At 48.5% G+C, this 16,535-nt stretch overlaps 2 protein-coding genes across 2 annotated transcripts in view; one reads left to right on the forward strand and one right to left on the reverse strand.

The window, feature by feature from the left end:
* BRF2 (BRF2 general transcription factor IIIB subunit) overlaps positions 1-16,535 on the forward strand; it is a 296,389-nt gene that overhangs the window by 94,351 nt on the left and 185,503 nt on the right. The gene's annotated exons all lie outside the window — the stretch shown is intronic.
* The window catches only part of ZMIZ2 (zinc finger MIZ-type containing 2), a 113,154-nt gene that overhangs the window by 22,560 nt on the left and 74,059 nt on the right, over positions 1-16,535 (reverse strand). The window contains exons 2-8 of the mRNA XM_083588435.1: positions 12,768-12,914; positions 12,128-12,242; positions 10,694-10,896; positions 6,444-6,636; positions 4,564-4,827; positions 1,618-1,797; positions 922-1,002 (exon numbers count right to left, since the gene is read on the reverse strand). Coding sequence (XP_083444561.1) covers positions 922-1,002; positions 1,618-1,797; positions 4,564-4,827; positions 6,444-6,636; positions 10,694-10,896; positions 12,128-12,242; positions 12,768-12,817 — 1,086 coding nt within the window. The 5' untranslated portion in view covers positions 12,818-12,914. The remainder of the gene's footprint in view (positions 1-921; positions 1,003-1,617; positions 1,798-4,563; positions 4,828-6,443; positions 6,637-10,693; positions 10,897-12,127; positions 12,243-12,767; positions 12,915-16,535) is intronic.

Raw genomic sequence — 16,535 nt, forward strand, 5'->3', positions numbered from 1 at the left:
TTTAGCACATCAACTTTTATTCCTTCAAGGCCTGCATTTCCTTGGGTGGTAAGATATTGGGGACCATATGACAGTGGTGGTTTGGCACCCTGTTCTCTCTCTCTTTGCCGCACTTAGAGCATGATGGTCATCATCTCAGATTCATGAGTTTGAGCCCCACGTTGGGCAAAAAGATTCCTGAATTGCAGAGGGTTGGACTAGATGACCCTTGTGGTCCCTTCCAACTCTGCAATTCCATGATTCCTTAACACCTGCATGACATTGGGCCAATGACCCCACAAAATTAGAAAAAAGGGCCAAAGGAGACCCCTGGGCTGCAGGTTGCCCACCTCTGATTTAGCAGGAGAAAAATCAGTCCAAAGAGGACACCTGGCAGCTGGGGAATGAATCCCTATTGAGTGTATGGACTACAACCACCAAGAGTGCCATTAAAAGGTAAAGGGACCCCTGACCATTAGGTCCAGTAGTGACCGACTCTGGGGTTGCAGCGCTCATCTCGCTTTATTGGCCGAGGGAGCCAGCATACAGCTTCTGGGTCATGTGGCCAGCATGACTAAGCCTCTTCTGGCGAACCAGAGCAGCGCACAGAAACGACATTTACCTTCCTGCCGGAGCGGTACCTATTTATCTACTTGCACTTTGACGTGCTTTCGAACTGCTAGGTTGGCAGGAGCAGGGACCGAGCAACGGGAGCTCACCCCGTTGCGGGGTTCGAACCGCCAACCTTTCGATCGGCAAGTCCTAGGCTCTGTGGTTTGGACCACAGCGCCACCCGCATCCCAAGAGTACCATTAGGGCTTTGCAAAACTTAAGGAAACACAAAAGAATTCCCTGAGAAAGACTAGGGGTGAGTAACTGGCTTCCACATCATTGCAACATGCCTAGATAAGTCTTGAAGGAGCGGAATAGTCATAGACTCACCCCATTCATAGTAGCCTGTCCGTAGCTGTTGAAGTTGCCTCCATTGAAGTTGGCATTTTGACCGTTGAACTGATCCGTAGGCTGGAAAGGAGAAGTTGAAAGACTGGTACCAGAAGAATGTGTTTCCCTGGACCATCCTTATTCTCGAGACAAAAAACTGCCTTAGCCTAGTCATACTTCCCCCTCTCGGCCCTTTGCAGTGGGATACTACCCATCGTCTTCTGGTCGGGGTATCTGGCTAAGTGACATAGAGTGGCTCTTTCACCTGAATGATGGCTGCTTGGGGTGGGGTGGTTCTTGTCATATTTCCACCCCTGGTTTACAGGGTAACTTTGGTGGAAGCCCTTGTCTTCCGCCTGCCGTTCCCCGCCGCCCCTCACCCCTTTATACAAAAGCGACGAGCGACCAGTTTTGCTGGGGCTCACTTTCTTAGGATCTCTTTGGGCAAAAAGGTGGGGATCCCAAAAAGATGGAAGTATTAAATCACGGAGGGAAAGGGCAGACCTAGGCGACAGAGCATTCACGTGCCATAGGTCAAAAAGTGACACGCATTATATCACCTTCACTTAGGCTGGATCTACTCCCGACACATTTATGACTACTACTGGGGGGGTTCTCTTTCTCTGAAAGGAGGTTGAATTTCTTCCACGCATCCCGAGAGAATCTTGGGAGGCTGTTTCCATAGTAACTGGGTACCTTATAGTAGGGGCCACCGGTGCCAGAGCCAGAGAGATACTGGCTCATTCCTTGTTGCATGGGCATCCTGTGGCCAGGATACGAAGGGGACGGAGCAGACGGCTGGGGGGCAGTGGGGGCGTACTGCCCAGCTTGAGAAGGATACTGGCCACCCTGCATGTACTGCTGTCCTGGATAACCCTGGAAGAAAGAGCAAAGGTAGAGAATTAGGATGGCAGGGCACTATTTCTTTACTAACAAACGGAAGTACTTCTTCACACAGTGTGTAGTGAAACTGTGGGGTTCACTACTGCAAAATATCTTTAGAAGGGGATTAAACAAATTCATGGCTGCTAGTCTCAATGGCTAAGTGCTACCTTCGTGTCAGAGGCACTTTGTCTCTGAATGCCAGCTGCTAGAGATTACATGTGGGTAGAGTGATGCTGCACTCAAGACCTGATTGTGGGCTTCTTGCACGCATTTGGTTGGCTGCTGTAAGAACAGGATACTAGGTTAGATAGGCCTTTGGTCTGATCCAGGACTCTTAGGTCCTTAACACCAAACCTTTAGCGTTACATCTGTAAACAGCCTACGAGTCTAGAAGTTGGGAGTGCTCACTAATTCATCGGAAATCAAAGGAGAACGATCTTGTCGGCGCTGTCATTGCCGATGCTATGTGTTTGCCACTTTCTGTCTGCCAAGTGCCAATCTCTGCGGTAAGCAATCGGAACAGATGTCGCGCGTTGTGCTGTAGATACAAGTTTCCTCCTCCTCAGATTGGCCTGTAATATTCTTTTTGTTCTTGTTGTTAGAGCGTTTATTAATTTTCCAATAAAAAACCATCCAATTAACATATCAAATCATAATCCAATAAAAATAAAAAACTAAAATAAAAAAGAGCAAGTTGTCTTCCGAATTGTAATTTTGATCTTACGGCTTCCCACAGTCTGAACCTTGAAGCATATCCGTATCTCAGTCTTGCCTCTCAGGCCTGTAATATTCTTAAAATATTCCTTTCCAGCATGACTAAGTGTAATCCTTCTTTCATTCCACCACAACCTTTACAGGAGTGGGCGTCTTCAAATAGGCTGAGTGTATGGTTTGTTGCTGATTACCGTATTTTTCGCTCTATAAGATGCACCAGACCACGAGACGCACCTAGTTTTTGGAGGAGGAAAACAAGAAAAAAAATATTCTGAATCTCAGAAGCCAGAACAGCAAGAGGGATCGCTGCACAGTGAAAGCAGCAATCCCTCTTGCTGTTCTGACTTCTGTGATAGCTGCGCAGCCTGCATTCGCTCCATAAGACACACACATTTCCCCTTACTTTTAGGAGGGAAAAAGTGAGTCTTATAGAGCAAAAAATACGGTATATCTTTCATGGGGTCCCATGCTTTCCCCAAGCCAAAGGACTTCAGGATTATGGGCGGGGGAGGGGGGGTGGACACAGGAAACAGCCTTAAGATAGCAGGCATGGGGAACCTGTCGCCTTCTCGGATGTTGTTGGGACTGTCAGCTACCATCATCCCTGATCACTGGCCATGCTTGGCTGGGGCTGATGGGAGTTGGAATTCCCGCAACCTCAGGAGGGCCACAGGCCTGAACATATCTCGTACATACATTCATTTTCCTTGTAAGAATTCTGGACGTCATTGTTCTGCTTATTATTATATCTGTCTTTTTAAAAAAGCAATAGCTAAAATAGCATAGGCTATGTGCAATTACACCCACGCCAGAAACCTTGGTGCACGGTGCGAAATAGGGAGGAATGGAAGCAGCCCTACGATGTCTCCATGGAGTTGTGAAATAGAAAGGCAAAGCCGTAAATGTTACAGACGTTTTGCCTCCCACCTAAAACAAATTGAGCAGAATGAGTTGTGGTGAATGGATAGACATGTACAAATCAACCTAATTTCTTTCTATTCGTTTCCTCTTTTTTAAGGACAAAGACTCTGCTAATAAAACAGGAGAGGAGGGAGCTGCACACAGGATGAAAAGGAACGCAGACATTTAACCCAAAGCATCCTGGGAACAGCGGAGGCTCTTTTTTGATGAGGTTGTAACTTGCATGAAAAAAAAAGGATGCTACCCAGGGCCATTATCGGCTAATGAGCTGGTGCAGATAGCTCCTTAGGTAGGCATATGAGGAAGTTGTTGTTGTTTAGTCATTTAGTCGTGTCAAACTCTTCGTGACCCCATGGACCAGAGCACGCCAGGCACTCCTGTCTTCCACCGCCTCCTGCAGTTTGGTCAAACTCATGCTGGTAGCTTCGAGAACACTGTCCAACCATCTCGTCCTCTGTCGACCCCTTCTCCTTGTGCCTTCCATCTTTCCCAACATCAGGGTCTTTTCCAGGGAGTCTTCTCTTCTCATGAGGTGGCCAAAGTCTTGGAGCCTCAGCTTCAGGATCTGTCTTTCCAGTGAGCACTCAGGGCTGATTTCCTTATATGAGGAAGTACCTTATAGCAGAAAACAGCCAGGTGGTCATGGCAGCAGCGGCTGAAAGTGCTACCAACACTGCTGGTGGGTGGTATTGCTACCTACTGCCATGTTTTTAACATGGGCACGCATTAATAGATTAGACTGGACACAGCAAGCATGGGTGGCGGCCTGGTATGCAGTGCCTCCTAATAATTAGCCCAAACTGGCTTCCTTACAATTTCCACCAATAAGTTAGTTAGGAAGATAGGAAGCTCCATTATATGGAGTCAGACCACCTAAAGGTAAAGGACCCCTGGGCAGTTAAGTCCAGTCAATGGCAACTCTGGGGTTGCAGCGCTCATCTCGCTTTCAGGCCGAGGGAGCCGGCGTTTGTCCACAGACAGCTTTCCGGGTCATGTGGCCAGCATGACGAAACCGCTTCTGTCACGACGGGACACTATGATGAGTGCCGGAGCGAATGGAATCGCCGTTTACCTTCCCGCAGGAGCGGTGCCTATTTATCTCCTCCCCCACCCTGACCTCACCTCATTGGAATACGTCCTCTTGACGCTTTGCCTGGGCATCGGTTGGCCTTGCGGGGGACCAGGGTAGCCATGCTGGGGCATCCGCTGGCTGCCGTACAGGGCGCTCATGGCAGGCGCCCTCGCTGCGTTCATGCTCATGGGAGACATCCCAGAAGCACCCATCACGCCGCCCATGTTGGCAGGATTCATCCCGGGGGGCACGGATGGCCCTCGCGGCCCCGAGTGAGGAAGAAACTGGTTGTTGAAGGGCTGCCCAGCTCCCATCTTCAAGGGAAAAAGAAAGAAAGAAAGAAAGAAAGAAAGAAAGAAAGAAAGAAAGAAAGAAAGAAAGAAAGAAAGGTTAGCACAATGTGATAGGAAACCAAGCTCTGTGTGGAAGCAAGGGTTGAGAGAACACAGCGCACCTCAACAGATGGCCAGTGCTGGTCCCTAACAATGAATATGCATTTATTATTTTATTTACATCCTGTCTCCAAAGAGCGCAATGTGTTGTACATGCTCCCTTGCCCAAGCCGATCTTCACAACAAGCCTATGGCCCAAGGCCACCCTGTGAGCTTCATAGCTGAGTCAGCATTTGAGGCCTGGTCTCCCATGTCTGAGTCTAACACTAATGACTATGTCACATCACTGTTCCAATGCACCTGCCTCCTCTCCACCCTGGCATCAATCCCTGGCATCTTTTTTAAATAAAAAAGTAGCGGACAGGTGATGGGAAATCTTTCTTCACCTGAGATCCTGGCAGTCAGTGTAGATACTGGGCTGGAGGGACCAACCGTCTGACTCAGTGGCTGTTTCCACACAATGAAATCATGGCACAAGCTGCGTGCAACACCCCCTTCTCCCACTTTGCTCCTCCCTTTCAGCGAGCAGAGAAACAAGCCAGGAAGACACAGCTAACCATAGTTTCCTGCTCTCCACAAACGGGGAAACAATGGTTAAGGTTTAAAATTATTATTATAATACAATTATTATTTCTATTCTGCCCTTCCTCCCAAAGGAGCCCATGGTGGCAAACAATAAAGTAGGAAAATCTATAATTTTTAAAGCTGGTTGATGAATCCTGGCTTGTTTGGAAGCCAATAACCATAGTTTCCTGGTTTGCACAGAACAGGAAGCTATGGTTAAGTGTGTGTTCCTGGCTTGTTCCCCTGTTTGCAAAAAAGGGAAAAGTGAAGGGGCTGCACCCAAAGACACGGAGCTTGTGCATATTGCGGCTTATTAAACCATGATTAGATCCTGTGAACCAGGCCAGCATTAGACCGCTCTGTATATTCATCGGAAGTTCATAGGGGATGCAATCTCTTTGATCACCCATTAAGGTGCAATCCTGATCTGCCACCCAAAGCAGGGGCCATCTCACCATTTCCCGCTACAGCTGCAACTGACTCACAGGTGGGAAAAGACCAAGAAGACCAAAACTTTAATAAAGAATGGGGGAAATTTATAATTTGTCTGGGAGACCACTGTAAGCAGATGAAAACATTAGCAGATTGCAGTAACACTTGTAATGCTGCAGGTACTATGGACAAAATGAAGTGATATATGGATTATAGAACAATATGCAGTCGAAGGTGGGAAGTCTAGAAATCTCCAAATATGGATATGTATTTTGTATTGTTATACTTCTATATTTGTAAAATCAAATAAAAATTATTTCAAGAGAGAGAGAAAAAAATCACCCTCACCCTCTGGGAAAGTGCCACTTCACTCTGAGCAAATTCAAGGCCCTTGGCCTTTCATTATAGCATTGCAACAGATGGTACTCCTTTGGCTTCATGCTATTTCCCCGGCTGCAAGTTACATCCTGTGAGCTCCGCTCTTCACCCTCAAAAACCCCCAGGAATTATCAAGTGCTGAAATCGCGCCGCCTGCATCTTACCGCTCCATACTGGCTGAGTTCCTGGCTTTGCTTCTCTTGCAGGGCGGCCACGGTGGCGGTGGCCGTGGCTGTGGCCGTGGCGGCGGCCGCTGCAACAGCGGCGGCGGCGGCTGCTTGGGTGAAGTCTGCCGGGGGTCGCCCAGTGTGTGAAGGAATGCCCATTCCCCCGGGGCCGTTTGGGCTGCCTGCATAACTGGAAAAGAAAAAGAGGTGTCTCACAGACCAGGCAACTCACATCTACTCCATGGGCAGAAGAACCTGGTATTCGAAGTGGGAAAAGAGGGATGTCCTCAGAATCTTTTTTAAGAAAGCAAAGGGTTAGATCCAGAGAGCCTCCTGTGGAACAGGATGGACAGAAGGCGACTCTCCTACTTCCTTCTCCAGTGGAGGCTGGTTCATTAGGGGAAACGGGGGCGCTGCTCCATCAAGTATGGTCCACCGTCCTACTTACAACCAGTCCGCATGGTGGCACAGCTTGCCAGCCTTGTCTCCTCTTGTAGAACTCAGAAGGGAGGTGGATGGGGACAAAATTAGAATGAGTTGTTTCTGAAGGGCATTAATAATAATAATAATAATAATAATAATAATAATAATAATAGAAATAATAATAGATTATTTGTACCCGCCCATCTGGCTGGGTTTCCCCAGCCACTCTGGGCAGCTCCCAACAGAATATTAAATACACTATCAAACACCAAACATTAAAAACTTCCCTAAACAGGGCTGCTTTCAGATGTCTTCTAAAAATCAGATAGTTGTTTATTTCCTTGACATCTGGTGGGAAGGTGTTCCACAGGGCGGGTGCCACTACCAAGAAGGCCCTCTGCCTGGTTCCCTGTAACCTGACTTCTCGCAGTGAGGGGACCGCCAGAAGGCCCTCGGAGCTGGACCTCAGTGTCCGGGCTGAACGATGGGGCTTCCCGCTTTCTGCACCAATGGGCACCAGCTACCACTGCCCTTCTTTCCTTAAGGAGACTGCCCTGCCAACTGATGGATCTCTGATGAATTATGAGTTCCACTTGGCCTCTTACATCAGGGAAAGCAGTAACACCACGGTCCTTCTGGAGTGTATAGGGAAGCCCAGCTGGAGTTGAATGATGCTAGAAGAGCGAGGTGTCTTGGTGATTGGGAAACCAGGCCTGGTGACCATGAGCTGGCAACCATGAGCTGGCAAACCATGCTTAGTCACATGCTCATGCCCTTTCCCCCACACGCTCAGTGGCGGCGACAGGGGGAATGGGATGACTACACAGCAAGTGACAGGCGTCTGACAGCTCAACTTCCCACGCACCCACTGAGCGTCTTGTTCTCCCACCACGTAGAACGTTGATTCACATGTTAAGAGGTTGCTACAAGGGGAAGAGCTATGGATGCAGACCAACTGCTTTGCAAGCCGAAGCTCCAAGTCCAATCCCTGATACTCTTCCATTAGTGCTGGGGGGCACTGCTGCCAGTCAGTGTAGCCAATACTGAACTGGATGGATGAATTTCAGAAGTAGACTGGAAAGAGAAGCTGCTGAATTGCAACTCATTACCAAACTTAAAACCATGGAGAGACCTGGTCTGAACAAAGACATTGGATTCTTATCTCATTATACATGACAAAGCCATTTTTCACCTTCTCACCCCTTGCTTTTTCCTGTAAGACCTATTGCAGTCGTTAAGAGTCGTCAACAGGCTCATCACAGCTATCTGCCAATCACCCATTCCCACCACCCTTCTGAGTAATACCCCTCCCCACCTTCTCACTATATAGAAGGATCTGGCAACTTCTGTTTCAGTGTATCTGAAGAAGTGTGCATGCACACGAAAGCTCATACCAAGAACTAACTTAGTTGGTCTTTAAGGTGCTACTGGAAAGAATTTTTTTTTTTTTGACTATGGCAGACCAACACGGCTACCTATCTGTAACTATATGGATTAATGTTCTGACTCAACATAGGGCAGCTTCCCTGTGTCCTTAAAGAAGGATTCCCACCCCCCTTTTAAAAAAATCCCCTTCTGTTTTAGGATTCCAAAGAAGCAAGCAAACTCCCTTCTACCCCCAGGAAGAACAGAAAGGGGAGGGTGGAGATATCAGTGTGTTCTTGGCAGATGGGGGTGAAGGAGCCACACACCAACCCAGATGTTTCAAAACAGGAGCACAGTCTTCCTATTCACAGCCATTGCTCTCCCCTTTCTATTGTGAAATTGCTGTATAAACGTAGACTGGAAAAAAGTAGGCTTTTAAAAAATGTATCATCCTCAACTTGCTGGGTCAAGTGATCCCTGCAAACATCATCTGCAAAAATCAGATCTTCAAAATGCATCCGGAACAGCCTCTGACTATGTATTTATTTATTTCATGAAATCTATAGATTGTTTGACTGTTAAAAAACACACAAAAACACCACTTCAGAGCATACGCAATACAACAGATTTGTACTGCAAGATTGTATATTGAGATACATTCTTGGTGACTGAACCACGGTTGTGAAACTACCTGGAACAGACCCATCAAATTCCTAATGGTTTAAACAGTTTTCCAGAAGCACTGTGAGACCTTGTTTAGGAGAAAAATTAAACAGCTGGGGTTGAGCAGGCCTGGGGGCTGTTATATTCAATGTAATATGTAATATTCTGGATGAGCATTTTATTTATCGGATTTATTGTGAATAGGTAGGTTAGAAATTCAAAATACACAAATCAAATAGAGAGGATTTCTAGATGGCTCAAGCAAGCCACCCTTCTGACAAATCCTTTTTTGGGGGGGGGGTAGGTTGAGTGAGGTCCTTCTTCGCCCCACACCTACCAATAATAATCAGGGCTACAATGTTTAATCAGTTCCACAAACCGATTAACAAAGCAATCCTGTGCATGTTTATTCAGAAGTTAAGTCCCACTGCATCCAACAGGACTCAACGCTCCCAAGCAATTTTGTGTACAGGACTACGCTTAGAAAGACTTTCGCAGCACCATCTTACAGGCGTTGGCTAAAGAGAAAGTTCCCTGGAGTGCAATGAGGCTTAGAACTAGGAAAGCAAGTATAGGACTGCGCCCATAATTTGCTAAAATGGTGCCCCCGATTAAATAAGACGACTAACTTCAATAAAAGCACTTTAAAAATTCCAGATGGCAAGCCCTGTCTTTAAAGAGGCACCCCTTCTTTCTTCTCACACTGGGGAGAATGACTTCTACATAAAAAGAACGTCTGCATTATGCCAATGGCACACCTCTGGGAACCCCACAAGCAGGACCTGAATGCATCTGCACACTCTTCAGTGCTCTTCAACTGATCTCTCTCGCCCTGACCTAGCCACTGTGATCCACGCGACGGTTACCTCCAGACTGGATTATTGTAAATTGCTCTACGTGGGGCTGCCCTTGAGACTGACCCAGAAACTCCAGCGGGTGCAGAATGCCGCGGCGAGACTCCTTATGGGGTCTTCGCTGCGAGACCACATTCATCCGGTACTATACCAGCTGCACTGGCTCCCGGTGGAGTACAGGATCAGGTTTAAGGTGCTGGTTTTAACCTTTAAAGCCCTATACGGCCTAGGACCCTCGTACCTACGGGACCGCCTCTCCTGGTATGCCCCACAGAGAAACCTACGGTCTGCAAATAAAAACATCCTGAAGGTCCCAGGCCTCAGAGAGGTTAGGCTGGCCTCAACTAGAGCCAGGGCCTTCTCGGCTGCGGCTCCAATCTGGTGGAACGCTCTGTCACAAGAGACTAGGGCCCTGCGGGACCTGACATCTTTCCGCAGGGCCTGCAAGACAGAGTTGTTCCACCAGGCCTTTGGTCAGGGCGCAGCCTGACTCCCTCCTCTGGCAACCTGCACAGAATTTTGCTTAATGGTTGCCATCAACTTGATTTTAATTAATTTTTATAATGAAATATTTTTAGAATGTTGGATTATTTGATTGTTTGATTATTTGATTGTTGTTAGCTGCCCTGAGTCCGGCTTCGGCTGGGGAGGGCGGGATATAAATAAAATTTTTATTATTATTATTATTATTATTATTATTATTATTATTATTATTTTCAGAGGCATGCTAGAAGCCACAATAGTTTTATCTTCCATGGATCTCTCAAATCCTCTAAATCACCCAAGTTCGCGGCCAGCACCACATCTTGTGGGAGTGAGTTCCACAGTTTAACAACGTGCTGTGTGCAGAAGTGCTTTCGCTCCTCTGACCTAAGCTGATGCCTGCTGCGACCCAGGCAGGCAGGCAGTACACCAAGGTTGATCTGCTGGTCTGGAACCTACCTTGTGGTGAAGCCCGGACCTCCGGGGTAAGTGTTGCGACTGTACATCCCCGGCTGCACGTAGCCCTTGTTGGTAGATCCCTCTGGGAAAGGCTGCTGTCCCATGAACTGAGGTGAGTTCATTCCAGAGCCGCTGCTGGCCACGCTGGGCATCATGGGGTTGCCAGAGGTGTTCCCCCCAGGGCCCATGGGGTTTCCGAAAACCTGCAGAGGTTGAAGAGCCCAAGTGAGGAAATAATAATAATAATAATATTTTATTTATACCCCACCCTTCCTGGTTCAAAAACCGGGCTCAGGGTGGCTAACAACAAATTTAAAACACTTTAAAACACTTAATTATAAAAACAGCATAAAATAAGACGTGGTAAAAGGTGCAGAGGTAGCAGGACTGGCATCAGGGACCAGTGCTGCTGGGCACCTGCTGAAGATCCGTGGCCTGGCAAGGGGCCCACTGCCAACCCCTGGAGCCACTGCCCCTGATCTGGCTGCTTGTTGCCATCTCCAGGCCCGTAAGCAGAGACAGGAGTGAGAAGAAGGAACGACAGCCTCCACTCATGTTGCCAGCTCCCTCTGGGCAGCTCCCAGAGGGGCAGGGCAAGCAAATGGGCAGCAGCAACATGAAGGAGATAAGACTACTCAGGGAGGCTTTTTTGCCAAAGGAGCCCACAAATGGCAAAACAAACTGGAGCTGACACTCACATAGTATTCCCTGACATCCTATGTCCTTTTAAAATGTGGGTTTCTGGGAGGAGGGGGGTTAATGGGTTGTTGTTTTTATTTTGATTATATATTTTGTGGTTTAATATTTTTATTTTGTTCTGTGAACTGCCCTGTGACTTCCAGGTATAGGGCGGTATAATAATAATAATAGGTTTAACTACGCAGTTTGGACGGCAGTATGGTCTTGTAGGGCACGGCTGGGGCACCTCTGGCCCTCCAGGCTTCTCTGTCTGGCCCTTGAGACTCTCCCCAGGCCACACCTCCTCTCTCCAAGCCACACCCTCTTTGGCCTGGATGGAATGCACCCTTCAACTCTGATGATGATGATGATGATGATGATGATAATAATAATAATAATAATAATAATAATAATAATAATAAATTTATTTATATCCTGCCGGGCTCAGAGCGGCTAACAACAGTAAAATGATAAGTAAAATGATTAGGAGGAGGAGTAAGGGCGCTCGCTGATCTGAATGGAGTCTATGAAAAGGTGAAATTGCCATTCATTCCCCTGCCCACTTTAGCTTCTGTCCTCCCATGTGCCCCCCCCCCGAAGTTTTCCTGGAAGGTAATGCGGTCCTTGGAGTGGGGTTAAAAAAAAAAGGTTCCTCGCCCATTTTAGGGACTGATTACCAAGATGGCCGCAAACACGCAGCCCAGACACCCCACTTCCCCGCCCCGCCCCATCATTTTGGAAGAATGCGGAAGGTACCTGACTCTGGGATGTGTTGCTGACTCCCCACACCGTGGTTACCACTGAGAGAGATCCTGCAGGCTGATTGGTATTCTGTTGCCAAGGAACTGACTCGTAGGCATATGAACCATCACTAGGAAAAGCAACAAACAACGCACAACGTTTTAATTAGGAGCCTTTGGGGAAGTGGCAGAAAAGCCTGGCAGGAGGCAGGTGGGGATTGCTGGACCACAGGAAGAGTGGGTAAGCGGCCCAAAGCAGAGCAAGAAAACGCAGGACTGGTGCTTACGCAGGAGGGGGAATACAAGAGTGGATGCACGTGTGCCTGTTGATTGCTCAGCAGCTGCAACATCAATGGATGTGCATTATGTTAGGTAAAGTGAACCTCCATGTTCAGGTGCCGCGTATCTTCAAAATTCCAATTGCCAGAGGGCAAACCGCAGGGAAGGGCTATTGTTTTCACTTCCAGATATCAAGGGTTGAAATCACGAGACTTTCTCCATGCAAAGTCGGGGCTCTATCTTTGAGCTACATAGCATCTCAATCACCTATCCATTTCTGATGCCTCTTTGTTGACTCAGTTTATTCCCAAGGGTAAGACAGAGAAAGAGGTGCATGAAGGAATACAGACGTGTGTGGCAAGCTTGGCCATACTTACCCATGTGGGGTGGGCGGGAGCGATGGTTTCATTGGGTTCATTGAATTCATTGGCTACAGAAAGGCGACGGGGTTGGGAGCAGGATCTTCCAAGGCAACACCAATGCGAGGAGCAAGTAGCCTCTTCAGTGTCACAGCTCTAGTTGGGCTATTGAGAAATAGAGAAAGAGAGAGATTAAAACCATGTTCTCCCAGACAGCATGTAACAGGAACCGGGCTAAGCTTGGTTCTCAGGTCAGGGCAAGCTGACCCACAGTAATAAATCAAAAGGTGTTCCTCAAGGCAATTGAGCTTGTCTTGCCTGAAGAACTAGTGAGGAAAGCCTAGCACAGAGACTTAGATCAGGTTGATGTTCCACATGAAATCCACTTTACGTCTCAGTCCTTGGTCTTTCAAGAAGCAAAACACACATAGGGACCTCATGCCTCATGCTGAGTCAGAACATTGGTCCATCTAGTTTAGAATTATCTAACCTGACCAGGCAGGAGTCTCTCCCAGTGCTTCCTGGAGATGCTCGGGACAGAACCTGGGACCTTCTCTTCACAAGGCAGATGATCTGCCCTTCACACAGTGACATATACACAAGGCACCGCCAGCTGCTTCCAAAAGCAACCCACCAGGATGTCCTATAGCTCTGCCCAGCAGAGAGGGAAAGAGAGAGACTGTTCCTAGGTCATTCAGGTTGTTCATGTGAGCCCAAGTTTACCTCTTAGTCCAGTGTTTCTCAAGCTTGGGTCCCCCAGCATCCCTAGCTAGCAAAACCAGAGGTCAGGGATGATGGGAGTTGTTGTCCAACAACAGCTGGAGACCAAAGTTTGAGAAATACTGCCTTAGTCCGAGGCTACATCCACACCACATATTGAAAGTACTATGGTGCTACTTTAAACAGTCATGACATCCCTCAAAGAGTGCTGAGAATTGTTAGGAGGCCACTCTTTCCCTTAAAGGTAAAGGGACCCCTGACCGTTAGGTCCAGTCGCGGACAACTCTGGGGTTGTGGTGCTCATCTCGCTTTATTGGCCAAGGGAGCCGGCGTACAGCTGGTCACGTGGCCAGCATGACGAAGCCACTTCTGGCGAACCAGAGCAGCGCACGGAGACACCGTTTACCTTCCTGCCAGAGCAGTACCTATTTATCTACTTGCACTTTGAGGTGCTTTTGAACTGCTAGGTTGGCAGGAGCAGGGACCGAGCAACGGGAGCTCACCCCGTGGCGGGGATTCGAACCACCGACCTTTTGATCGGCAAGTCCTAGGCTCTGTGGTTTAACCCACAGCGCCATCCGCGTCCCCCTCTTTCCCTTACAGAGTTATAATTGCCACAGCTCCCTGCAAAGAGGGATTGATTGTTAAACCAACTCTGTATTTGTAGCTCTGTGTCTTGTGTGCACAGAGGACTTCTCCGGACATAATTTTCATTGCACGTCCATGATGATTTGCGCTCATGAAGCTATCAATGTTGTGACACGTGATCCCACGTTGAAGACTGTGTGTGTTTGCCAAAGTTCGGGGGCAGCCACACTGTTTTGTCAATGTAGAAATCCCATAATTTCTCACACGTTCCGGTTTATCTTTGGCCCCCTTATTGTTGTGCTCATAGGAGCCAACTCTTTGCCCCCCAATACAATATTTTAGGGGTCCTGGGACTCCCTAAAGTGGATGGACATTCAAAAGGGTTAGGGTTATGTGATCGATTGCACAAGGTGGGGCGTACCTGGGCCCCCCAATATTTTGTTCACATTTGCACCCCTGGTTGTGCTCTTATCTCAGGTTTCTATTTTGTGAACCGCCCTGAGATCTTTTTGAAGAGTGGCATGTAAATCCAACAAATAAATAAGAAAACACAGAATGAAATGTTGTTGTGCCATAGGATATGGCTTTAAATATATAGTGCAGATGGGGCCTAAGTCCTTGAGGTGCCACGAGACTGCAAGAGACTTTGCTGCAAGAGACTAACATGGCTGCCTCTCTGGAAATAAGGTACGAACAAGCCCTCCCTCTATGATACAGCCCAGAGATGCCTTGTGTCCTTATACTCTTATCTTCAGACAGCCAAGGCCACGAGTGGGTGGCAAAACCTGGTGTCCTCTCCCCGCAGATGCCTTTTAGCCTTTTCGTTCCAGATCAGGAGAAGTCTCTCCACCTTAGACAGCAGGTCACTTGATTTCTGTGCTGGACAGGTAAACCGCCAGCCAGCCAATGGGAGTTCTGCCCCCTCCCCAATGACATTCTCCCCCCCCCCCAAGCTTGCTCCCAGTTTTCCGGAGGGGAAGTGGTCGCATTTGTTCAGCAGAGGCTTTTCGCTCTGACTACGTCAACTTTATACAGCGGCCAGAAGGAACTTGGCGTACTGCCCAGATATGGCAAAACAAGGTCCTGGCAGGCGCAGACCGGAGGGCTGGCCTAGTTACGCCAGATTAACTCTCTGCTGTCCGTGCAGCATCCAGACAGACGCAACTCTGAGCCGGCCAAGGCAGCACACCGGCTGGCCACATGCTGCCTCTGTCCTGTGAGCATGGCCAGGCCCATCATGACCCTTGCTGCTCGGAAAACGGAACCGGGCGTGTGTTACTTCCTTGGTTTCGCCCTGCGAAGCAGCTTGCCCTTTTGCAGAACACGAGGGCAGTGGGTGGTTACCTTTTAGAGGGACAGGGTGACCCGTAACCAAGCGAGGGAGCACGTGTTTTTGGAGGCAGCGAGTCCCCAGTTCCAACTCCTGAATCCGCAGCGGAAAAGGATCTCTGCCAGGAGACCTTGAAGAACCACAGCCAGCCCGCTGGGGCACTTCCCAGGTTTAGCAAAGGTTTCTTTTGAGCAGGGAGATCAGGCGACTTTGGCTTTTCGAGAGCATTCAATCTGAATTTGCGAGGTACTGGTGAAACAATGCAATCGCTCCCCCCAAACTTCCCAGTGCGGGTTCTCCATCACTTTCCTTATCCAAATCTTGGGGGAAACAGGTTTGCTGTGCAAGAGTCCTCCAACTCAGCTTGAATTGCACAACCTGAATTTACCGGTGTGTGGCTGAATCCCAACTGAAAACAGCCCCCGTCTGGAAGCAAGCAAAATAGACAATACTAGGAGGCAGAGGCTAACAGTATAAGCTTTACAGCCTGCTTGAAGTCATGCTGGGTACAACCCCCCACCCTTCTCAGTCCTGAATATGTGGAGGATGATTGTGGTAACAGGTAAAAACACTAGGGCTTGCCGATCAGGTTGGCGGTTTGAATCCCCGCGACAGGGTGAGCTCCCGTTGCTCAGTCCCTGCTCCTGCCATCCTAGTTTGAAAGCACGTCAAAGTGCAAGTAGATAAATAGGTACCACTCCGGCGGGAAGGTAAACGGCATTTCCGTGCACTGCTCTGGTTCGCCAGAAGCGGCTTAGTCATGCTGGCCACATGACCCGGAAGCTGTACGCCGGCTCCCTCAGCCAATAAAGTGAGATGAGCGCTGCAACCCCAGAGTCAGCCACAACTGGACGTAATGGTCAGGGATCCCTTTACCTTTATGTCGAGGGCAGGGAACCTGTGGTTCTCCAGATGCTACTGGACCACAACCCTGACCATTGGCTAAGTTGGCTAGGGCTGAAGAGAAATGGAGTCCAACAACCTCTGGTGGACCACAGGTTCCCCCACTCATTCTGGGTATGCGCAGAAGCACCCTTTTCTTCATTGCTTCACAGGATCCTGCAAACCCTCGTGGGCAAACTTCCAAGGGCCACACACCCATGGCGGGCACAGCCAGGAGCAAAAAGCAGACGTGGCGCCACAAACGC

This window comes from Podarcis filfolensis, assembly GCF_964270895.1.
Source record: "Podarcis filfolensis genome assembly, chromosome: 15".
NCBI classification, from domain to species: Eukaryota; Metazoa; Chordata; class Lepidosauria; order Squamata; family Lacertidae; genus Podarcis; species Podarcis filfolensis.